This window comes from Anser brachyrhynchus (assembly GCF_964034855.1).
Source record: "Anser brachyrhynchus genome assembly, chromosome: 2".
Lineage (NCBI taxonomy): Eukaryota > Metazoa > Chordata > Aves > Anseriformes > Anatidae > Anser > Anser brachyrhynchus.
The window spans coordinates 37,388,795-37,413,747 of record NC_137695.1 but is presented as its reverse complement, the minus strand read 5'-3'; the positions used below and the strand labels follow the sequence as shown (position 1 = coordinate 37,413,747).

The following is a 24,953-nucleotide window of genomic DNA, read 5'->3' as shown; positions in this document are numbered from 1 at the left end:
TACAAGGGTGCACAGTACCTCTAATTTTTCATTTCAACAGACAAACATAGGCGTGGTTCTCATTCTCAGTAACACAGAAGATTATGCATTTAACCTCCTTAGTGTAGAAGGATAATAGCATCAATAACCACAATAAACAGCAATTTTGCACAAGGGGAATGGCCTGAGGCATTGCAAAGAGGCAGCAGAAGGTTCCCGGCACAGAGGCTTGCACCTGAGAATCAGTGTGACTCCACGCCTTCCAAAACATACGATAGTCTGGTAACTAATACCCTGAAAAACATTCTAATTCATTTACTCATATGAAACATGACATTTAGCTCTGACGAAGATTACTCACCGGAGTAAATTTTTCATTTAAAATCAGGCCTCGCAGCTATTATGGAAAGTGGTTTGCTATCCCCCAAACACATGTTATCTGATGTTATATTGCTTTATCTAGATCAAATGAGCATTAAATCAAATTCTTAAGCTGCAGCTGCTAATCAATATGCTTTAGGTGAAGACTACATCCAAATATTGTTTCTTGGAGCTATTTGTAAAATTCAGACATCTTTAAGGCTAAAATAGATAAACTACTTCACTACTTCTGGTGTGTATGAAACAGCAAGTTTATTCCTTCTGTTTTATTCTGAAATGAAAAATCAAAACCAGCAGGTCTTCCATCTTATTTACAATAAATTAGCGATGAAGGGGAAACATTTGTTTTTCAAAATGGTGTAATTATATGGTCTCAAATATCATTCTGTAATTGACTCCCTCCCACCCCAGTTTTAAAAAGACACCTTAGAAAATACCAGGCTTGGGTTTCTTTGTTTAGCCCTACCAAGTATGATCCCAAAAGGCTACAAAATGAGCTTTCAGTTTGTACCCGGACTTGAAACAGCTTTTCTCCCAGTTACATATCAGACGTTTGAGCAAATTTAAACACGGGCTTTAAAGTGAAACATCCAGATGTACTGTCCAGGCCAAGGCTGTGAGTTCTGTCCTTCAGATCTTAGCCCTCATGTGAGGTTATTTTGTTAACAGACAAGAGGTTTTACATCTCAAATATAAAATTAATGGTTTGCACTGCAGTAAAGACAAAACTTTTATAAATAAATCAGTAAAGACCTCACATAGACATCTCCATTCTTTCAGTTCAGTTTAAGTCCCAGCCTGACCTAACATCTGAGGTTGAAACTCTTGAGGCTTTCCAAGCATTTATTCCAGCATTTAATCCAGCGTTTCCAATTTAGGATCATTTTCTGCAGGTGCTGCAGCAGGCTTCCTGCTCCCTATAATCTTCGTGGAGTACCAGACTGACCAGCCTACAATAGCAAGGAATGATTCACCAGACAGCTACTCAAAGCTTTATTTTTAGTTTTGGCAAGAGCAAGAATAAGTAGGTATATACTTTGCAAGTTTATTTGAAAAGTTCACTCTCTTTACGAAATATTTCGTTTTGCCCCAAAACTGCAACCCTTAGCAATATTTGGAATAATATTAAGAAAATTGCACTACAACTGGCGTAGCTGAGGTTGCACCTCATCTGGTTATTTCTCTTTATTTTGTAAATATGCTACTCTTTGGTTTTAAAAATAAACAGAAACTACTTTCTCAGTTGCCCCATTTCCTAAACCTATTTTCTGATGCATTATCTTTATAAAGATGAGAAAATAGCTATATTAAGAATGCCAGATGAAGACAATAACTGTATGAAGAATGCCAACAGCCTTTTAATAATTCAGTGCATAGAACTGCACTATTGTTATAACTGAACAAGTATTCTCCAATAAAAAAGAAAGCTCGACCTTTCTTTACTTCAAGGATTAAAAAAATAATTCAGATGCTCCACAAAATGTACTATTTTTCTGCACCAGCTTAATTCATTTACATGTGCACACATTGCTTAAAGTTTCACCTGAGGCTCAGGCTGAGAAACAAAAGGGCTATTTCTGCCAAATAAGTTGGTCGTGGCCAACGGGGCTTCTCACGCCTAGCTGTCGAACACGGGTCAGCACTGACCCAAAGATATTGCTGCATGGCCATTGCACAGAGGGCGTGGAAAGTGAGACAAGGCAGTCAGCCAGTTTTCTCATGGATCTAGTTTTTCAGCAGCTGCTATCAAATTCATTGAAGCAAGGATTTGACTGAGCAGGAAGATAGAGTTACTTCTCCTTCCCACAGCTCAAGGTCACGATAAAGATGGAGGATGCCTGCTACCAAATCATTTTATCTGTATTTATTGACTTCATATTCGGCCCAAATTTCCAAGCTTTAAGTACCAATCATCAGGATTTAAGATATGACTAATATTTAGTCACATATTAACCTGCATTGATATAGAATCTTAACAGCAACCATTGAACATCATACCATAGTTCTTCTCAAATAATACCATAATTTGTAGATATCTTGTGCCTAGATAAAGACTTTCAACCAGTGAACCTGGGAACCTTTTTCCAAGAGTCAAACAGAGTTCACCGTAGAAACAGGTAGCTTAGAGTTACAGAGGAATGGATACACTATATTTTCACAGCAGTGTAGAGATTAAAAACTCAGAAAAACATCTGCATGAATTTTACAAAACACCGATCTGTTAGCCCCCCTGGGCTAACTGTTGCTGAAGTAAGTTTTTTTGTTGTCAGTCTCTCACTTCCCAGCTTTTAAACTTTCCTTCATCTCTCTCACATCCCTTCATAGGCGATGAGTCGTGTTCCACTTGCTTCTTCTTCACAGAAGGGTTTCAGGTGCCCCTTTACTTAAGAGGTTCCAGGTAAGAAAAGCATCTCTGAGGAGAAACAGCAGTGGTCTTCAAGAGCTCCCCCACTCATTGCTTTCTGCTTTGTCAGCAAATCATCACAAACACAAAAGACAGTCCAAAACCAATCAGTGCTTTGTAGCTTTACTAAATGAAAGGAAAAAGTGCAAGTCTGCACATTGGGTGGAAACAAAGAAGCTTGTATGGAACTAGATTTATAATGATTCGGTCCCTTTGCCCTTGGATTTAGGTGTCTGAAGAAGTAGCTGAGTGAAGGATTGTTAACTAAGGCAGCTAGGTTATCTCAGTTTATTGCACAGGAGCTTTCATTATATACTATTATACACTGTGAACCACAGGACACTCGCCCTCTGTCTGCTACATCATCTCATTGACTGTCAGTGACTAGTTTAATCCATATTTTCAATCAGAATTCATCTATTTTTTTCCTTTTGGGTCACTTTTTATTATGAACTGACCTTAAATAATTACAACCGAACAAAATCATAACCACATCATACTTGATAGCTAGGAAATGATTTTCAGTCCCTGCCATTATGTAGTATCTTGTATCACATTCAAAAAAGGCTAAAACCATTTCAACAATATTAAGTATATTGCAAATTCATTTAAAAATAAATAAGGCAGTTGTAGCTACATCGTCTACTGTCAAGAAATGTGTAATTGCTCAGTATTTTTAGCTGAGTTTGCTCTGTAAGGCACAACACCAGTGCAAATCTGGCTGATAGTTTACTGTGTCCAAAACCCCAGGAGATGCTGGAAGGGGCAGCTAGCTGCCCAAGTTAAAACGTGTGATCTTGCTATCAAAAGAAATCTTGGGAATCTTTAACCTTGCTTCAGGAGCCTTGATCACAGTAAACGTTAAAGAACACTTCCAGTGGTGCCACAGCCTGTTTCCACGTTTGGAGCACAACCCTGCCCATGCTCTCCAGGGCTAGTCTTGTCTCCCAGGAGAGTATTTGCATCTTATCACCTGTTTTCTTCATCGTTGTTTCACTATGCCAGTTATCACCAATTATACAAAAATCATGCATTCCCTGGGTACACAACAGGAATTGTTAAGACAATAACCAGCCTCCCTCTGTAACAGAACTACGGGAGATCAACCTCTGAAACACCTGCTTATCATTAAGTGAGGCAAAAACAGCCGAATCCTGCCTTTTGCATATTTAAATGCGACGTGTGGCATGGGAGAATCCAAGCACCTGTGGCTCCCAGCGCCTCTCCCATGACTCCCACAGCACAAGAAGGGCTCCTTTGCCGGCGTGCCCACTTCCAGCAGGACAGAAGCACGACTGCTACAGAGCTGTGGCACCGCTGGAAGGTTCTCGGCCCCGAAATGAAGTCCTTCCTTCGAAAGGCAGCGTGTGAGAGTCTCTCCCACGGAGACTGGGGAGAAGCTGGGCTGCAGGCGTGAGCAGGGAAGCGCTGGCTCACGGAGAGGGCCGGGGAAGGCACAGAGACCCCAGGATAGCACCTTTTGAGCCTGTCCACCACAGTACACGGAGCGGGGTGTTCATCGTTATCACCATTAAGTCAATCACATCGTCCCTTGATTCGAAGGCTTGCTCCTCGCCTCGGTCGTGCGGCGCCTCTCGCTGTCCGGGGGCCCCCCCGCAGCCTCCGCTGGGTGCCGAGGAGCCCCCGCGGGGCCGCGTCTCAACCCCCGAGGGGGACGAGGAGCGGGGCGAAGCGGCGGGGCGAGCCCCCCGCCGTGGCTACTGGCCCCCCGGGGCGGCGCGGCCGGGGTCGCCGCCGTTGAAGACCTGGGGGCTGTCGGCCAGCAGCGGGGCGCGCGCCTTGCGCGTCTCCTTGAAGCGGCCCGAGTGCGACACGCGGAGGCTCCGCCGGGCTCCGCCGCCAGCCCCAGCCCCCGGGGGCTCCCCGCTGCCGAAGGGGGGCGTCGCTCCCTCCCGAGGGCCGGGGGCGGCGGGGGGAGGCGGCGGGGAGGGGGCGGCCGCCGCTTCCTTGTGCTTCTTCTTGCCGCCGGTCAGCGACTTCCACCAGTGCCCCGCCGAGCTGCCGCCCTTAGCGGCGGGGGCGGCGGCGGTGGCCGCGGCGCTGTCCGCCATCTCGGCGCTGCCTCTGCTGAGGGAGGGCGAAGAGGGGCAAGCGTCAGGGCGCTGGGGGAGATGCCCAAGTTTTGCCTTTCCCCTACCCCCGGCCCGGGGGGGGGGGCTCTCCCTGCAGCCCCCTCGCCCTCGCAGGGGTCCCGGGGGACGAGTGAGGGCGGTGACACTGACCTGCGGGAGCGCTGTGCTCGTCCCCGGGGAAGCGCGGCCGCCCCTCCCGCCGCACGCTCCTAGGGCTCCATGGCAGGCGGCGAGCGGCGGCCGGCCGGCTCTGCGGCGTGGCGACAGGCGGCGACAAGCGGCGACAGGCGGCGGGCGGCCCGGGGCTGGCCCCGGTGGGCGGGCGGGCAGGTGTGGGAGGAGCGGCGGCGCCGGCGGCCGCGCTCACCTGGACGCCTCCCGCGGCCCAGCCCGCGGGCGGGAGGCAGCCCTCGGGTTTTTAGGAAAACAAAACCTCTTTTTCTGTTCCCGTTCAGCCGCAAAGAAGGAGTGAGGTGGGCTTGGACCGACCTGAAAGTGGCGGTTTCTTTGGAGAAACACGACACGTAAAATTCATGTGATTCCTGTCACCCACCAGCTGCGCGCTCCGTTATACGAGGCTGTCGGTGAGCTTGTGGAGGAGTTGGTGGGAGCGGTGGTATTTTGGCCTCGTCGTCTTTGCAGTTCAACTGCTGCTTCTTGCTTCCCTGAGTAGCCCATAAAGGTAAGCCCTGGGTAGGGGAGCATGCACACGCACACACACTTGAAAGCACTCTAAACTGTCCTGCTCACTGATTTCAACAGCAAAAAGGTCTCCACTCTGGAATAAACCAGTAATTTCCAGCAAGAAAAGAGGGCTTTTGCATCGCCTCCAAACAAGCAAGTGACTAACATTTTCCAAGATTCATAGCATCAGGGCATTGGGCTCTGAGACCATGGGGCCGTTTCCCCCAGTGAGCATAACTTGCCACTGTGCTACACGTTTGTATCTATGGAGAAAGGGAACGCCAGCGTTTCTCCTCATCTTGTGTCCCCCGAAAGTGCCTGGGAGTTTGTGGAGAAATAAGTACAATTTTTAACAGTTCAACATTATTGGTTAACATGTATAGCTTCCACTCTTCTTACAGGCTTATACAAAACATTTGCCAGTGTATTACTTGTTTATTTTAATTTGATAACCATAGACCTGACCTCTTAGCTGATATAACACCAAACTTTCATCAAATCGGTGCATTTCTTAGTTCAGTCTAAGAATCTTGCAATGAAAGAGATTTGTCCCTTTTGGCACTTTATTGAAAATAGGGTCTCCTGAAAGGAGACAGGCAGTTTGGAAAATTTTATAAGAGGCGGTGTGAGTGGGAGAGTGTATGCGGCTGCACAGGAGAACAGCAAAACCTGCTCTGCATCTGAAAGTCACTGCTATGAATCACTCACAACACAGTTACACAAGATTGTCACTGAGGTTAATGTTTATATAAAAACAGCTCTGGCAGTGAAAAATGTATGTTCTGCCCCTTTCTTATTGCAACAGTAAGCAGTCGTTGTGTTCCTTCAGTGTGCACATATTTACAGAATTGATATAAAAAGAAAGCAAAACAATCAATTACATAGTTCTTTCAATGTGTGGAAGTTAAATACTATATTTATTTTAAGACTGCTGCAGTTAAATTCTGCCCTTTCTTTGCTGAAAGAGAGGATAAAATTAACATGATTTTGTAGTCCCACCTGGGTAAATGTGTGGGATTCTAGCAGACACCCCAATACACTGTAAAAGGAATCTGTCTCTTCTATATTGTAACATGCTCCTTTTATGCAGGATTGGACCATACTGACATCGGCTCACTTCATAACCCAGCAAGTTGTCCAAAATTCAGAACTAGGATTCTCAAGATTTAGGTTCCCAAAGACTAACTTTAATTTCATTTCTCAAACTAGGAGTAAAACAAAGCATAACATAACTATAACCCCAGTATTAAATGCAGATACAATTATATGAAGGGGGTCCAACGATGTTTGAACCTCCCGTAAAAAAGAACATATGGTGTTGGCACCTACAGAGTGCAGAGCTCTTTGTAAGCCCATGTTCCCAGTGACATTCAAAAGCACACTTGATTCTGCAAGTTGAGACTCTTACCTCTGACCTGACATACCACTGAGCAATTGGCCCTTAGAAAGAAACTTTGCAACGCTGTTGGCACAAGTGGGCCTTTCAGCATTCTGCATTAAGATCAGTTCTTGAAACTCTTAAATCGCACACCCTAGATGTCATCTTAATTATAACCAAGGGTCCTATAAGTACAGGAAAAAAAACACATGAAGAATTGGCTCCCATCCATGTCATGCTGTCTGCTATGAAGAAACCAGTGATAATTTCAGTTCGTTAAGCTTTAGATTTCCAAGTGCTAGCAGCATCTCAAACCTCAGCCTTTGCCATAACTATGGTGAAGGATCCAACCCTTTTGTAGAGAGGAACATTTTCCCTCTTGACACCGCATTGCTGCTAAATGCTGTGGGACTGCAGTATCCAATAAGAAATGCAGCATTTCACACCCAGCCTATGTCTGTACTGCCGAAAAAATACAGCCAGGGAGTGAGTTTGAACCTTGTATCTCATGAGTCAGCCATATTGTCAGTAGTGACACCCTGGCGTGATTTTGGCCTAATGTTATTTAATACCCACTGTTCAGGCATGGTTTGGAGGCCGTAAGAGCAAGGGATTATTCCCCTAGGCAGAATGGACAGAATGACACCAGTTTGTCTCCCTCCACAGTCCTCCCGCTTTACAGTAATTTATTTTGTATTTATTTGTTGTAAAATTTGTAAAATTTATTTATTGTAATAAAATTTATTAATATTTATTGTAACAGGTTTTGCGCCCTCAAATATTTCAATACACAACCACTCCTCATGCAACATGCATTACACCATCGCAGCCTCAGGGAATAAAAATACCAGTCTGATGGGCTGCAGCATGGCCTTTGCATTGTTATGGACACTAAATCAATTCTTTGATTCAGTGCTTCTAGAAAAAAAAAATATTTCTCAAAGGCCACAGGTGATAGATACCATGGGACTCTGAGAAAACCTCAGGGAAGTCCTGTATAATATGGACAGGGAATGTTGGTGCTGCTTGGCATGGGAGAGGTCCTTGGTCCCATTTTATTGAGTGACAGAGATGTAGTCTAAACTCTCCTAATCTTACCTCCAACAGTAGCCTGGACAATATCTTTACTTACATGAGCCCTAATGGTACCTTTATGAAAGGAGCTAGTCCTGTAGAGGAATGTAAGACGTTAACTTGCATTAATGCTAGTGATCATCCTCGTTCAATGGAAAGTTTGGCTTCAAGAAGAAATTTGGCTCAGAGCACAATAGATTATGAAACTTTCCCTTAACGATACCCATGCCTAAAATGAAGGGTCAAGACTTCATCAAAAAAGACAGTAAAGCACTGGTGCCTATCAACGCAGTGTAAGAGTTACTTTATATATACTCCATTACTCCAGATATATTGGCACTAACCCCAATTCTGTTCTTAGGCTTTAGATTTCCAAAGTCTAACCCTAAATCCTACCTTAATTATAACTGTTAGACTCATGCCCACAACTCCCCTCACCCTCATACCTCCCACGCCCAAACCCCCTCCCGTGTTGACCTCAGGCCTGTTCCCTAATGCTAGGGCTGTGCAGCAGCCTGAGGAACAATACAGGTTCCTCAGTATTTGGATTCTTAACCTAACCCTAACAGTTACCTTGTTAATAAACACCAATTGTGGTGTTACCTTGGTTATAAACACCAATGGACCCCAGGCTCCCTTCTAATCTTCTTGGGCAACAGCATATGGTAAATTGCTTCTTCATGCACATTGGTCATACACATACCTGCCCTACAGCAGAACAGAAAATAAGGTGTCTTCAAATTTGTGTTCTTCAGGATCTCTAGTTCCAAACCCTAAAGTTAACCCTAATCCTCATTCTAACCTTCATCTTCATAGTGACAAGTGACTCATACTTTTAGGAAAGAGAACACTTTCATTCCTCTCAGCTTCAGCCTCCCCACATCATGAGGTCTGCAGGACCATGCAGTGAATGCAGCTTCCAGCTTCCAGTGGTAAGCTTGGTTCATAACATCCCCAAGAACAACGTAAACTGCACCCTGACAGGTTCCCCACTTGTAACCCCTTGCTCATTTCTATGATAGCTTATAAGGTTCGGGCCTCATTTGATACATGCTTTCTCCCTCTCTGCAGTCCAAACACCATCCTGCAATAATCCAGGTCCTTCAGGCTTTGAACTCCCAATCCTGGTTTTAGCCATAGCATCAGCATAGTTATAACCAGAAGACCATGCCTTAAAAGAGAATGTAAGATACGAGTTCCAGTAAGACTCACTGATGTGGTAAATATGCAAGCCCTATGGCATTCAGCAATAATCAGTTTCTTAAGGCTCAGATTTCTGAATCTTAACCATGATCATTGCTTTAATCAAGGAATGAATCTCTACAAGCTAAGGAACATAAAACGTATTGATGCTCTTACTCTTCTTATCTCCATGAGCTCTATAGTCTCTTCATTGCCTTTAGATAGCTTTAGGGGATACGGCAATATAATTCTGCTTTGAGGATCCAGTTAGATGGCATTCTTCTCCTTGTGTAAGTGTTTGTCAATTACCTTCCTGCTCAGTTTTCAATGGTTCCTGCTTATCAGCAATGGGGTCTGTTGGCACTCAAATCTTCTTCCTCCCTTTTCTGCAGACATAGAGCCTGTATTTGTCAACAAAGAAGAAGGATGCCAGGCAGGTCCTTGCTGTGTGTGCCTATTGAGCAGGGTTTGGGGAAAGTGCAGCACGGGGGGAAATGTCAGCCTCTCCAGCTGCTGCTGCTTTGGGGAGCTTGAACAGCTGGAGAAGAACCTACACGTGAAGACATCAGTGAGCCTTTCTCCCACCACTATCTCCTTTTCTGCTGTACCTGGCCCCTTCTCAGCAGGGCAGCAGCTCTGTCCTGCCACGGACTCGGCTGTGGGGGGAGCGACAGTGGCAGCACTGACGTGGCTGTGGGCTGTCTTCGTCCTGAGGTGGGATGGAGGGAGAGCAGCAGCTAAGATGGGTTCGGACAGTGTCCCCCCTCTGGATGTGTGAGTCTAGGTGGGGCCCTGTGCAAACATGGTTAGTCAGCTCTCGGTGTCCTGGTTGCACAGGTCGGCATCGTGCAGTGTTTGAGCTTATCGCAAAAGACACAGTGCTCCACGTGCTCTGCAAACTGCTTTCAGTACCTACGCTCACTTTCACCTCTTTGGCAGTGGGACTTCAAATCTTTCTTCTGCCCAGCTGACTGTTACCACAGGCACTCCTGGCACATCGCAGATCTTAAAAACACCTGGGTTTTGCCCAATACTACACCCACAATCCCTCCTCCCTCCTGTATCCTAAATTTGACAGTCACACTGCTCAGGTCTTTCCTTAAGCACCTTGTCTCATAAGAGATCCCATACCTGATGTACTCCTTCCCAAAATCTGAGGTCACTCATCTCTGCAGATGTCTCCTTCATTAATCTCCAACCTTGTGTGAGCTTTGAGACTGCTAAGTGCAGAGGAAACCGCAGTCTTACCTTTTGCTTAAAATGACTGTGGTACTGAGTGACTTGTTCTGTAGCTTAAACTACTTTGCTAGAGAATGGAGGTGAGGAAACTGAATACGGTGGACATAAAGGGGAGAGCACGACTGGGATGTGTGGTGTGTGGGATACAGGCTGTAAATATCAGACTACACTGTTCTCATGAAAAAAATTCCTTCACTTAGTTGTCCCAGCAGATTCAGAATAGTTAAACCATACTGCAGTGAGTCTTGCAAAGACAGAGCTAGGAAGAAGAGCCTTCTGCTGCTCCGCAGCACGTACGAACGTGACTTTAAATCATTAACTCCATGCAATGTTATACTACGCACGGCTAAGACAATTCTGCGTTATGGGAGGTGAGCTGTCTCACCATGGTAGCTCCAAGGGCCAGCTGTATCGGGGTACAGACAGCACCCATCACACCAGAAGATGGGGCTAGCAGAATGGCATTTGGGGAGCGTGCATGGATGCTGCAGTACAGCATGACTGCTGCATGAAGGCCTTCCTCCAGGACCTGGAGAAGAACAAGGCTCCTGCCTAACACTCAGCTGCAGTGAAATCACAGAATCATCTAGGTTGGAAGAGACCTCCAAAATGCAGCTATCTCACCTGCTTCCCAGGACGTACAGCTGCATTAGGTGACATGACCTCTCAGGGAAGTTAACACCAGCACAACCAGAACCTCCTGGAGCACCTTTCAGATGACTCTGACTGCTGTCTTGTAGTGCCCGGTGTGAGATCGATCATCACACTCTGCTGAATGCTTTGAAGCAAAAGGAAGGTGTTATGTAACCCAGTCAGACACAACATTTTTTCTGTGTACTGGAGTACAGGCTTGCACTGACAGTCAGCTCTATGGAGACAACTCTGCTGGCTTTTCATTTATGGTGAGTCTGAAGCAGAGATATTAGATCTCAAAGATGCTGCTCAGACCCAGGTACAGCTGCGGTGGCCACAGCATGTCTGCCACAAGAGACCAAGTGTGTGCAGCACAAGGCAGCACTAATAGGGAACAGCGGGGACAGGATCCTTCTACCTCCACAGCAAGCATGTCCCTGAGGACGGTGGCTACGCATTAGCCAAGGCACACATGGAAGCTTCATTAGGTATTTAGCCTTTGAGATGCAGAATCATATTTTTCCCCCCACTGAACAGAAGAGAAACTGCTGCCTCTCCAAAGACACTATGCGTGGGTATTTCTAAACATGCTGCTTTGAATCCTTAGGCTGGTATATATGGTATAGATCCCAGACTGTAAGACATGTGAAGACTACCAGATTGCTAATGGTAGAAGGAAAGGGAGAAACAGAAGCAGAATGGCTTGTGTTCCTGCGAAAATAAAAATAATGTACTAAAATATATATATTTTTTGCCTTTAAAATATAACACTTTACTGAACAGACTGGAAAAAATAAAATCATTGCTACTCAAATGTCTGCATTCAAGGGATCAGAAAATTGCTATGATTATATTGATTTTTGGAGAGCACAGAATTGATTGGATTGATATTTTTGATTCTTTGCTTGCTTGAAGCTTTACACAGAGGTGGTTCAGAGTGATGACGGTAAATACACGTGCACAGAGGTTTGGTAGTATGGGCACCCAAGTAACACCGAAACTGCTGGCATTAATAAAACTAAGTTTTCCAAGTATTTTCCAGCCATGTCAGGATGATAGTTGGAGATTGATTTTCATTCCATGGTTTGCCATGTGGACAGTGACAGACACCAGAACTCTTTAACACATTTAATGGGATTTTCCTTCCATTTACACTATCATAAATTACAAAGCATATTTCACTTCACAAAATAAAACCATTTCCAGATCATTTTTATGACAGTATTAAGTAGTACGTAACCTACAACAAATAGTCCTGTACAAGTCAGGAGGATCTATAGAAGTATTGGGAACTCAGACTATTTAGCTTTTGCTCTGCAATCTGGGTTAATCTATCTAGCCCTTAGTTATTTCTCTAGAAGACAACAAATTTACAGTAATACCCTCCACTTCCCTTCATTATCATAGTTACACATATTTTTCAATTTGAATAGAAACATGTGCTCCCTGAAATAATTCAGGAAACTGAGTTACCAAGCATATGATACAAATGATCAAGATGAGGAATTATTATAGTTCTTTTGTATTGAAAATTGAGTTTGGTAGTAAAGTATGCTGATTTCTATGCTTGCAGAAACATCTCATGCTGAGAAACAGTTTTAACATTAAGAATAAGTTGCAGTTAGACTATGAACTCTGTAGGTCAATGTTTGTGAGGGGAGAAAAATATTAAAATTTGGTAATAATTAAATTTACCAACTTCCACATTTCCTACATATTCTTGTTTTTTTTTTCTTTTTTTTTTTTTTTTAAACAAACCATCAGGAAACACATTCAAGAGAAATACCTACATTTTCAGCAGATTTACTGTACGTTTATAAATACAGAAACATGACAAAACATAACTTGATTTTTACAGAAAAAAACAAATCCTTCATACTTAACCCAAAAAGTGCTAACTTTTCAACAAGGCCAGAAAATATCCAGTGTCCCAGCATCACTTAACTTACATATTAATGTAATAAAAAAAAAATAAATCTGGCGTGTGAAACTGATATTACCACCAGGACTTTCAAAAATTCTCAATACCATATTTTATATGGGAGTAGAAAAAAAAAAAAAGAGAGAGAAAATACTATGTTTCAGGAAATATGAAATGGTTAGAAGTGTACTATACAATCTTAGAATGCTAGTGCCTAAATGCAAAGAAACCTAAGGAAAGTTGGAATACACACAAGATTCTCCTTTAAAACATTTGCCATGAAAGAGGTATGTCAGGATAATACTGCATTAGTGGTAATTGTTTTCAATATATCATAGCAAAAATGCAGGAAAGAATTACATGGAAAATAATCAATGCACCGCATTGATTTATAGTTTGCTAAAATAAAATGTCATTCTTTCAGCTAGGTAAAGTAAAAATATCTTTATAATATAGGTTCTGTTTCACAATTGACATATATAATTATGTCTAATGGAGAGGGAAATGTATAGCTGTATACAAGTAACACTGATTAAGTACCTTTTTGCTTCTCTAGCCATATTAAAATACGTTTTGTGTTTCTTAATAAGTTAACAATAAAATTGTTTGCAACTTCTCAAAACAAATATACATCTGAGGCAAGGCAAAAGATACAAGGTGAGAGGATTTTTTCTGACCTTTTTTTTTTTTTTCCCTTCTACAAAGAGGCATATGTCTATGAGACATAGGCTTTCCCTAAACATTTTGGCATCCATCTGCAACTTTGCAGAAATTGAAGTGCAGCCAAGGAACTCTTCCTTTATTTTTTAAAAAAAATTAAAGAAATGTTGCTTTCCCTTCAAACTAATTATTTTTAAACAAATGGCTTTGAAGATGCACCTATGTTTGTCTAAAAGAGAACATCCTCATTTTCTATTAGAATTTGCACAATTAGCTTCTGGTACCGCATGTCATTCAGAGTAGCCAGGGTACTGTCCTCTGGAGGTCTCATTAAAGTAGGCCCAAACACTATTCCCAGGTTTTCAGCATTCATAAAATTCTCCTTTTCATGCAAAGTAACCCTAAAATAGAAGAAAATAAATAAAAAGGTAAGTAGTTCACTTCCCAGAAGAAAAGTACATATTGTATCTTAACCTGCAGCCCTGCTTCACATTAAGCATTGCCAGATAATGACATTTTTTTGGTAACAATTTTTACTTTCACTCAGTATAGTACCTATTTCCACAGTAACTATTTCCATTGCAAGTACAATGCCATTGTGGTGGGGTTGTGTATTCCAGTGCCTTTAAACACCCCTCCTGCAACTCTTGAGTGATTATTCTACATGGCTACCCATTAACGTATAATAAATTAGTGGCAATTTCTTTTTTGAAAAACGGAATCCTGGTTGAAATTGTGATGTATGGGGAAGTCCCCTACTCCACAGTAATTACATTTCTCTGTCATGTTGTGCTTGGTGTGTGTCACGCCAGGTATGGATGCTGACCATGAACCCAGTATTTCTTTTGATGACCAATGGCAACGGCCCATTGCTCACAGACATGCTTCCAGCCTTCAGCAGCCAACCTGATCACATATTTCTGGCTTGCTGGCTATCTCAGGCCAACCAACAGCTGAGTTATTCTGTTTATTCTTTATATTTAGGAGTAGGCTGAAACCTGGAGCAGTCCAGAAAGGTGGCTTGCTGTGTTTTGTTGTGTGCAGGCAGGCTCCATGCAGCTAGAAGTCAGATGGCTACAAATGCCATCTATCCTTCACAAAGACCAGAGGCACTTCTAGAAGGATCCCAGGCTGTTTTGTTCCCTGACATGGGTCAGGGATGTAAATTCTAGAGAAGATAGGCTCCATGTGGCTGGAGCAAACACTGACAGTGGAGAAGTCGCTCCTTAGGCCTACTGGAAAATGCAAGGTCTGCTTCCACTGGTACAACTGGACCGCATCAGTGTTGTCCCAGCAATCCTTTGGCATTTGAGGGCTCTTGCACTGCTGTTTAGAGACAGCCGAGGTCTCTCATCGACCAGATACTTGATGTTACTAAGTAGAGCCTGTGTGAAGTTGGACAACTCTTCCACACACAAATCCTCCGCAAGGGTGGAGCACATCTGGTTTAGGAGCCAGCTCTTCTGGCGACAGCTGAGACCACCCTGGCCATAGCAATTCCCAGCTGGAGAGCAGCTGGGCAGTGGATACCACCAGGGGAGCACAAAGAGGCTAAAACCTGAAGGGACGTTCTAGTCTTCTCATTGGCAAGGTCCATAAAAGACCAGGTTTTGCTTCTGCCACTACCTCTCTGCAAAGAGTGGATCTGCCAAGGCAAAAACACCTTCTCTCTTTGCTTTCAGCTCAGGAATCCATTAGTGCCCTTACCCACAGCTGTGTCACCACCTTGTATCATATCTAGCACAGATATGTTAGCTGTTGCTTTGCACGGAGGAAAGGCAAACCAAGGCTGCCTAGCTCCAGCTGCTGTTGTGCAAGTATTATATGCTCAGCACTGCTTTCCACCAGTGCCTGTATGAAGCAACGGTGTTGAACAGCAATGCAATGACATACATCTTACAATACATCTTACTAGCACCTCTGTGCAGGTGTATGGGGCTTGTTGCCAGCATGGCCTGGGGTGAGCCCAGGAGATTCAGCTTCACTGAAACTCCAGCATGGTTGGAGTTTCACCACAGGGGGGACTGCTCATTCTATTGTATTTCCTCCAGTTCTGAGTAAAATGTCATCAGAAAGAAAATTCCCTTTTGATTGAAAAAAACAGTTAATTAATTGATTGACAAGCCCATTCTTCATTGCTGACATTATCCTCTGCAGGATTTTCCTGACTATGCTACAGTATTATTTCAAGAGAGGAGAGAGAAAGGCAATATATAGATACTAGAAAGGTAGTTCTACTTTTTTTCAAAAGCAACACAAAGCACACTGAACTTTGCCTGAGCTCATTTTTGTGTCCCTTTCATTTGATAAAGGAATATGAAGTGCTTCTAACAACTCAATGCATTTTCTTTTCCGTTAACAATGAGTGCTGGTATATAGGCTATGGCCCTGCAGTCTTTACATAAAAGACTCCTTGACAACATGTTTTCTTCGTGCAGGAAGGACTTTATGGAGCTGGAGTTGGGATGCTATGTTTAACCTACAGAACAGCATAACCTGAACCTAGAGGAACCTTCCTTCTATCTCTTTGTGATCTCACTGTCAAATTGTCCATAGGAACTGGCTCGTGCTTGATTTCAGTGCAGATGCTGAAAGCTACAATTTGGAAAAGGAAAGCAAATGTATTGCATGGCATGCAAGTAATTCAGAGAGTTGGATCAATCAGCTGTTTGATTTTTTTTGTCTCTTCAGTAGTTCAGCGCAACAGCTGAACAAAAGTCTGTACTGCAGTTCATGAAAAAGAATGAAGGCAAGTAAATTGGCTTCTTGGCTATTAAAACTCTACTGCCAGGACGTGAAAGCACCACTCTTGTATGTAGGTTCCTGGCTTGTCTGCACCCTCCACAGGCCTTCTTAAAAGCTAATGTGGTTCATCTTCAATTGTCTTGGCAGATGTGCTGACAAGGTTGGGTGTTTACACATCTAATTTCTGCAGAGTCCAAAGGAGCTCCTGCATGCCCAGGTAATGTCTCATCAAAAGGAAGAACTACTCAGTGTAATGACCTGAGACAATTCAAAATGAAGAAAAGTCTCTGCATAATGAGAACTGAATTAAGCATGAAATGCACATCACACGAGCTCTCTGATGCAATTTTTTTTGTGAGTTGAGGTCTCTTCCTTTTCATGTTGGCATTAATAGTGCAGGATAGTGCAGATAAAAAACAGAAAATTCTCAAAAGATGAGTAGTTGAATTCCTCCCTTATCCCCTTTTTGTTGTTTCCAAATAGCACCATAAACTTTAACAACAGAACAGGGATATCTCAGGCAATGTGCTCTTAAATGAAGGCATACTTTGAGATGACAGTGTCAGTCTTTACTCAGTTTCAGTTTTTAAAAGCTTACAAACAAGGCTTTCTGAGGCATGTAAAGTGGAGTTAGCATGTATTTGTAATTTTTTTTTGCTTTAAATTACTGAGAATGAGACATCCTATCCTTCTTCAGAGCACTTCATAATTTTCCTAGGTATCTAGCTAAAAACTTTGAAAACCTGGCAGTACATTCCCAAGTCACAAAATTAAATTTAGGCACTTTCAAAAATTTGGCATTCCTTATGAGTAAAGAAGTTTTGGAAAGTGAATGAGCCAGTGTGTGTTTAAAACCAAAAGAGACATGAAATAACTGGAAAGTGCCTGTATTGCTTTTACTTGTAGTATAAAAATAGGCCCCTTCTGAGTCTTGGTTTCATGATGATGTGAGCAAACAACTAGTAACAGACAGCTCCTTCCTTTTAGGGTTATAGTGCAGGAAGACAAAGCAGGAGGTAAGGGGAGGCACAAGCGACGCATGATCAAATGACTTGCCACAGAACATGTAACACATCTCTAAAGTACCTACCATTCCAGTATTTTTTTAAGGTATTATCTGCCTCAGAGAAATGTGACAAATCTCAATTAACTCTTCAAAGGCTTGCAGTGATCTGCAAGCAAAAAGATCTATGCTATATATGTACACAGTTTATAGTCATTTATACAAATATAGCTTGTCTGTTTATTTGTAATGTTGCTGTTTTAGTGGCAGTGCCTTAATGGAAGCTTTATTGGTGTTTTCTGTAATATTGCTCTTTTAAAGCAGAAAATTGTTATGCTTTTCAAGAATTATCCCGCATGCCAATTAACTTACTTTTTGAGATGAATCATTAGGTATCTAAGTGTCTCATAGTGAGCAGCAGGGAGTAGCATCAACACTTCATGTATTGCTTCTAGTCGTTCATCAGGATTGGAGATTTCTGTAAAAACACCAAACAGGATTAATGTTAATAGAGCCCTTCATCTGTAAACAGCAGTAATTCAGGAAGATAAGGTATTATTATGGAGTCCTTTTGAAGCCATTGACTGTGCTTGCAGGGATAAACACTAAACTCATAAGCAGGAAGCTTATCACCAACTTCTGCAACCTCAAAAGAATGGCTGTGCAAAGAAATCAGCAAAAAAGACCACCCAATAGTCATCACTATGGTCTGCAGCTCTAGCTACAGGTCTGTATAGGTACAGTACCTGAGCTTTGTTAAGTGCCTCTTCGTACGCTGCCTGGAACTGACTCTTTAATAAAATCTCATGAACGAATACTTCCGTTAGCTGCCCAAACGAGACGGGACCATGGATAAAGCATATGCTTTTGAGACTGTTCTTGTTAATACTGGACTATGCTAAATTTTAGGTGGAGAGACTAAAGTGACATGGAATTACATAAAGTGAGATTGCTGAACATATTTAAGTATGTAGGTATCAGTGACGTGAGAGTATCAGTGCTTACTCAAGACTTTTTGGCAATCTCTCTAAAAATATGAGTGGGATTTACATGTGTTTTACACGAAAAATACAGATTCCTAAACTCCTAACTGAGTCAGTTATATGTCTCCCAAGACTTTTCATAAAAATGACACAAGGAGCTTGAAATTTTAGAAAAGTAAGAATCTTTATGTCCTGCTTTTAAGGGATTTTGTATTTTGTGATTTTGTATTTGCGATTTTGCTTCCCCTGAGCATATTCTTTATAAGACAAGTGGCAAGCAAGGTTAACTTTTCTGACTAAGGAGAAAGAGAGGAGTGCAAGAGAGAAGTGCCTGTGGCTGCCAGGGCAGTGCAAGGCTGGGGGAGCCAGAAGGGAGGGAACCCAGCATGGTGACGCAGACATCTTGCTTATTGGTATACCGTGTGCCATTTCAAAATCACGAAAGATACTTTTTAAAGAAAAAAATGTGCTACTTCTTAGGTACCTCACATCTTTACATTTTTTTGTTAACCAATCGGTACGTTTCTACTCTGCATTTATTTATTTATTTATTACCTGCATGAAGTTCCTTCTCCATTAGCAATCAGGCAAGAGTTTCGTGTAAAAGAAGCACATGTCTGAGAAGTAACAAACAGAACAATGCCCTTCTTTCCAATTTGTTGTCTGTCTTTTCCTTCAATGTGAACAGCGTTATGGATGGGAAATGCGATTAAAGAACAGTACCAATTACTATGCAATACTTACTTGCTGCCTCTATGAATTTGGAATAGGTGTCATAGGTGATCACGGGAATCGGTAAGTCTCTGAAATATAGCTTCAGGGCTCCAGCAATAATGTTTATGTCTGGATAAATACTGGCAGAAATATCAGCCTTGTCACCATCTAGAAGAGGAAGAAGAAATCTTTTTGAAAACAGTCTCATTCTGACTGAAGCAAGGCAAGGCTTCTAATTCAGATTTACTGTGTCCAACCTGACAAGAAAAAAAACAACCTGAAAGCATTTGGAAGGCTTAAATGAGAATATATTGCTACCAACTTCACAGTGGATGAATGAGGAATGGTGGTTTCCATATCATTTAGTAAATAATTTATTTGCTGACATCTTTTGGTGAGGCTGGTGGTTGCAATGACAATATCTGCAGTGTAGCATCTCACATCTGATGTTTAATGTTGGATGAAAAAGGCATGTTAATAATACGTTTGTTGAATTTGGCCAATTTGTTAAATGTTGAAATTAAGCTATTAATAGCTTGTCTTCCTTTTGTGTTTTGTATCCACAGATCAATGCACAGGAATATAAATCCCTATTTTTATTTGCATTTGGGGAAACAGAGGCACAGAGAAATAACATAAATTTCCCATGTCACCAGGAGACTAGTAGCAAAAATCAGAGCAAACATCCAAATCTTTCCAGTCTTGCACCAATCTATCTATGCTGATTACCTAGTCAGAAAGCCTTTTTACTTTCTGGATGCCTTCTAATGTCTTTGTACTTGAATTATTTATTTGTAGCAAAGATTTGAATTTAAATAGACATGCTATGGCATTTAGCTACACGATTTATTCTCAAATGTGGATTCCAATTTGTTAAATGAATATGGATAGTTGTAATGGATGAACAACTAAATAGATGAATTATGCAACCTTAATGACGTACTTTTTTTTCCCCCCAATATATTGTAACAGCTACCCAAAACTCCATTATGGACCTCTTTTAATCACAAGTTTAAAATTTCCAATTGCTGCTGGTCAGCGCCTGACCAATGCATGGCTCACAATGACTGAAATTACAAGAACTACCAGCAAGGATGAATCAACATTATTTTCAGGTTCAAATAACTATGTCTGTTCTCTACTATCTAGTACCTTAACACCCATTTTCTTCCCCACTCTGAGAAATTTGGGTGTCATTCCCTCCCTGGAGGACGTGTCCATTCTCCTCTCTGGGCCTGCCCCTTGGTGGTCTTAAGCAGAAAGACAGGATAGGGCAGTGGTCAAGCAGGGACTGATGCTGTCTGTATTTAATCCCTAATTTCAGCTCAGGCTGCTTTGAGATAAGTTAAACCTTTTAGCCTTTCAAGTGAGGATAACACAACTTCCATCACAGGAGGCAGTGAAGATAAAGACAGTAAAAACTTGGGATCACACGATGGCTGGGGCCATGCAAAGTTAGACTCGCTTGAGCTGAGGAAGTGAGTCCGTTTGTGTCTGCCAGGAGGTGCAAGCACAAGCCTGGACTGTTTACCACCGAGGCGCTGACACACTGAAAATCCATTGCCTTGCTTGTCTCACAATAGCTGGTGCTTGTAGACATACCCTGATGTAGACAGATGAGGGGCTGTGCTTGATACACTGCTTCTAAGATGGTGATAAAGGCTTTCACAGCAGAGTAAAACAGTTTATATCGATTGTAGACGTTTTATACAAACCTATGGCATTAATCTTGAAGGAATATGTCCTGTCCAATGTATGCACATAATTCTCATTAAGACTAATAGCCCTACATGTTCTCATCAAGAGGAGATTATATGCTTAAGTGTTTAAAACAAGCAGCCTTTCTTGATGCAGCTGAGCAGTCTGAATACATCCATCAGCATTTAATTTAATACAGCATCAATAACCCCTAGGAGAATGTTTACACTGCCCCAGTCTTTTGTTTAATCCACGCGCTCCAGGCCCGGTAGCATTAGTCCTCTAAAGCTTTGTGTGGAGAGTCCTTTTTAATTGAAGGACACCGAGCACTCAAAATGCTCCACTGGAAACAGATACTTTCAAGGAGATAGCAGCTGCATCTGGACAGATATAGCAAAGCAGAGGGTTGCATCTATTATCCAGGTTGCCGGTGCACTAAATGAAAGTGTTATTTATTTAGTACTTTCGCAAAGCAGCCCAGCCCGCTTCCTTAAAGGGGCACTTCAGCTAGAGGTACTTCAAACCACAACGTACTTCAAACACACCTCTTATTTACCTGTTGCTGCAGGAAAAATGCATTAATTCCCAAGTCAAACATTTTTCTCTTCACTTCAGAGACAAATGTACATCCGTTGGAAATGCACTGAAGATTTTTTTTGAGATTTTTGCTAAGCATAACAATATGTATTTTATAATGTACCTACACTTCTGCAGTGGGTATTTACAGGAAGATGTATTTTCCCTTCCTTTAATAGATTTTGGATTGTCTTTCTTTTTCATTTTCAGCCACTGAAGGTCCTTTGGCAGGCTTATGTCTTATATTCACCAATTTCCTGGATTTGTATTTTTATTTAAACATGCTTAAAATTCAAAGCACTATGAAAAGAAAATTCATCCATTTCAGGTAAAGTCATAACACCTATTTTACAGAGGTTCATCTACACTAACACATTGTATGAACTACATCTATTTCTACATCTATTTTATATGCATTATATGCACCTTCTGCATTACCACAGTTGTCTTTTTAACTCTTCAATACAGTAAATTTCCGCAGATTGTATTTAGCACTTTCAGCATCATTGCAAAGACACTGCACATGATTGAATATATTAATACTATGTTTTTGTTTGTTTGTTTGTTTTTATATTGGATTGCAAACATCCAGTTAATTTAAGCTTAATATACCTAATCATACCCAAAATCCATCATCCCCCTTTCCTTGTTACTTTGACTCTCAACATATTCTGCAGCATGGTGTTGAAGTCTGAACATTTCAAGACTTTTTTTTTTTCTGTTCTTCTGAGGTTTCAGTTGACTTTGGATGCACAGAAATATATCATTAGTTTATTAAAGAAGGAAATGGAGTAAGTATTACATTCTCAAAGTCTCAACTATGCCCTCTGAATACTGAATTACATTTCTAATTAAGTTCCTTTTCCTTTTTTTTTTTATTTGGAATTTGACAGGTTTTCAGACACGCTAGCAAAGGAGTGTGAATATGAGTTAAGATCCCTTTGAGTACTCATGTAATATTTAACAGCATAATATTTTTAGCAAGTGTATTGTACCAGCCAGTCATACAAACAAGTGGAAGGACAGAATGCATTTATGACAATGGCAGCTCTGTGGGTAAAGCACACAATGAGTGTTTTATTGCTGTCAGAGCGCCACAGCTCAACAATGCTCACAGAGAGCAACTGTTGTTTTACAGCACCAACATTCACAAGAATAAATCCACATTATTCCCCCCCATTCTCATTATGAAAATCACTGAAATGGAACATTGTCGGTGCCTCGGGGAGCTCAACTCTCCCTTACAGCAGGGGTATTTACACCACTTTGGCTCTGCAAGGCAGCCTTTGCTTAGACAAGATAGGACCAACTTTTCCCAGTTTTAAAAATAAGTCTCACAGCTTTACAGCCAAAAATAATATTCCATGGAATGCCATTCTCTTCCTGAGACGTTAACTTTCAAGCCTGACTTTGCTCTTCTGTTCTCACTGTAATTCTTTGGAAGCAACAAGCCAGTGTTCCTTTGACAAGGCTGGAACAATCAGTCATGGGGAGGACTGACTTCTGTCCATTGTGCCCCCTCAGCTGCAAATGAAATCAACAGGAGAGGTGCCCTATGGCCGAGTCAGCCCCGGGCGCCCAGTCCATACATCATCCTGTCTTCCCTACCCCATGGCTTGATGAAGAAAAGTTCTGAAACCAGAGAGCTTCACGGCATTATTTGAACTATGTGTCCCATGTATTAAAATAACAGGATTTCAATTTTTTCTTTCAAAACCACTTACTAAGAGCTGTATTTCCAGAGATGCAAAAGCATACTAGCACATTCAAGCTGGGTGCAATCACAGTGTGCCACTGCAAGCACCACACAGTGCCATCCTTCCCATAAATTGCTCAACTTCCATTTCAAGCTAGCTAAGGTGTTTATCCCTACTTTTATTAGAAGCTTCTTTGGGAGCCTTGCTTTCAGATGGTTAGAAAGCGGCCTTTAAATTGTCAAGCTAAATTTATTCATGGCCAGAGTGTAGCCTCTAGTATCGTGCCTGGATTATCAGTTAGATTAAACTGCTTTCTTCTTTGGTTCCTACCTCTGCTCTCAACTTCTGCTTTGACAGCTAGCTATTCCAAGCTCTTTTAAAACACATTTACTTTCTGCTATGCAATAAGCTCCAGGATGTCTGACATAGTGACATGGCCACAGGTACAGCTGCTCCTGTTGCAACACTTATCTATTAAGCAGAACTGATCAGGAATTTTCCATTTTACATTTCAGACAAAAAAAAAATCCTTATTTTTATTTTTTTGCTACATTTGTGTTAATTTCTTGTAGTGAATGTGGAAACAACAGTTTTGTAAAACTCCCACAAATTTCACTTTCTGGGCAGAAAATGAATTTTGAACAAAAACCTTCCAGGCACTCCTGGATGTGGGACTATCACAGCCTGCACCTGGCTCTCAGCGCCCTTCCCTCCCAGCTCTGACACATGCATAAGAGATTTGGGATATTTCATGCCCTTGGGACACTGCATTCCAGGCTGCTCTGGCTCCTAGGGTGACAGGGGAAGAGGTGCAGAAGAAAGGCTAGGGTCTCTGTCTCTCTAAACCTGGATCTGACAGGGAAGACAGCCCTGAGCTGTCAGGTTGAAAATCTTTTGCCAATTTAACCTTCTGCCAGCTGACAACACCTTCTAGCTGTGCAGCACACAAGTCAGTTAAAAAATCTATTTTTGTTTTCTTTAAATCCCTTTCTGAAAAGAAAAAAAAATCATCAACAATAAAAATCCTTCTGCTTTCCATCTCATTTCAAGGAGGAAACATTATCAGAAGTGGAAGGGGAAGTTTTCAGCATCTGGTCTCAGCAACACTGTAGTCATGCATTATCATAACAAGCATTTGTGCACTGTTCCACTGCTTTTAGCATTATTCATGGCAACACGACGATTCTCTCTTTCCTTTCTTATCCCACTTCCTTTGTGAGATTGTTAAAAGATAATGAAGACATAGTTTTTTATTAATTTATGGCCAGTGGTTTTCTCCACAGCTTATGTATGCAAACTCAGTTCTTGCTTTCTCTGCTTCCATGTTTATCCATACTTTTTTCCTTTGGAAATCTGATACTGCCAGTGACTATATTCTTCCTGTTTACAGATGCTGCCTTTTCCAGTAAATCACACTTTCTTCCTTGCTGTGGGTCAAAATCAAGTGCGGATTGCCACCAGATTATGACTGGAACATCAGCAACAGTAACAGGATACACCGTAAAACTGAGCTGACCCCAATGGTTAGAGCATTTACAAAGGAACTACATCAGCTGCAGTATACAAGTCATCCTCAGACATAAATTTCTGGCTGCTTTCATTAGACTCTTCCCTCCTCTACCTGTACTTCTCTGCTGGGTTTCATTCAGGTTGATACATGTAGAAGAGAACTAACACACAGAAAAAAAAGAGTTTGCCAGGCTAGACGTACTTGGAGGGGCAGCGTGGGACCTATGGGGTCTGTGACCCTCTCAGTACAGCTGCTTAACACAGCACATCTGCAACATCATTTTCATATGACAGCAGTCACGGCACTTTACATCTCTTTCACCCAAACCATGTCTGACCACGTGTATTTTCATAACTGCAGCATCCAACACATTTTGGTATCACTTTTTAAAGTTTGGAT

General features: G+C 42.0%; 2 protein-coding genes and 1 long non-coding RNA gene across 4 annotated transcripts in view; 1 reads left to right on the top strand and 2 right to left on the bottom strand.

Annotated features, from left to right (window-relative positions):
- Nucleotides 1-592: 592 nt before the first annotated feature.
- On the bottom strand, nucleotides 593-5,151 carry PRR15 (proline rich 15). Of its 2 annotated transcripts, none has more exons than XM_080582202.1 (2): nucleotides 5,008-5,151; nucleotides 593-4,849 (listed from the first exon to the last, which is right to left on the bottom strand). In XM_080582202.1, exon 2 carries the CDS (start codon nucleotides 4,834-4,836, stop codon nucleotides 4,483-4,485), a length of 354 nt encoding a protein of 117 aa, XP_080438328.1. In that variant the 5' UTR covers nucleotides 4,837-4,849; nucleotides 5,008-5,151; the 3' UTR covers nucleotides 593-4,482. The 2 variants fall into 2 exon arrangements, with proteins under 2 accessions (XP_080438328.1, XP_080438327.1); XM_080582201.1 differs by having other exon boundaries at nucleotides 593-4,852; nucleotides 5,008-5,143.
- A 254-nt stretch (nucleotides 5,152-5,405) lies between these two features.
- Nucleotides 5,406-12,804, top strand: LOC308190612. The gene is made up of 2 exons (XR_013947370.1): nucleotides 5,406-5,539; nucleotides 9,568-12,804. It is a non-coding gene; the product is annotated as an uncharacterized lncRNA (long non-coding RNA).
- CHN2 (chimerin 2) overlaps nucleotides 12,161-24,953 on the bottom strand; it is a 165,949-nt gene continuing 153,156 nt past the window's right edge. The window contains exons 11-13 of the mRNA XM_080582200.1: nucleotides 19,104-19,241; nucleotides 17,749-17,854; nucleotides 12,161-14,029 (exon numbers count right to left, since the gene is read on the bottom strand). Of these exons, the coding sequence (XP_080438326.1) occupies nucleotides 13,858-14,029; nucleotides 17,749-17,854; nucleotides 19,104-19,241 (416 nt within the window). The 3' untranslated portion in view covers nucleotides 12,161-13,857. The remainder of the gene's footprint in view (nucleotides 14,030-17,748; nucleotides 17,855-19,103; nucleotides 19,242-24,953) is intronic.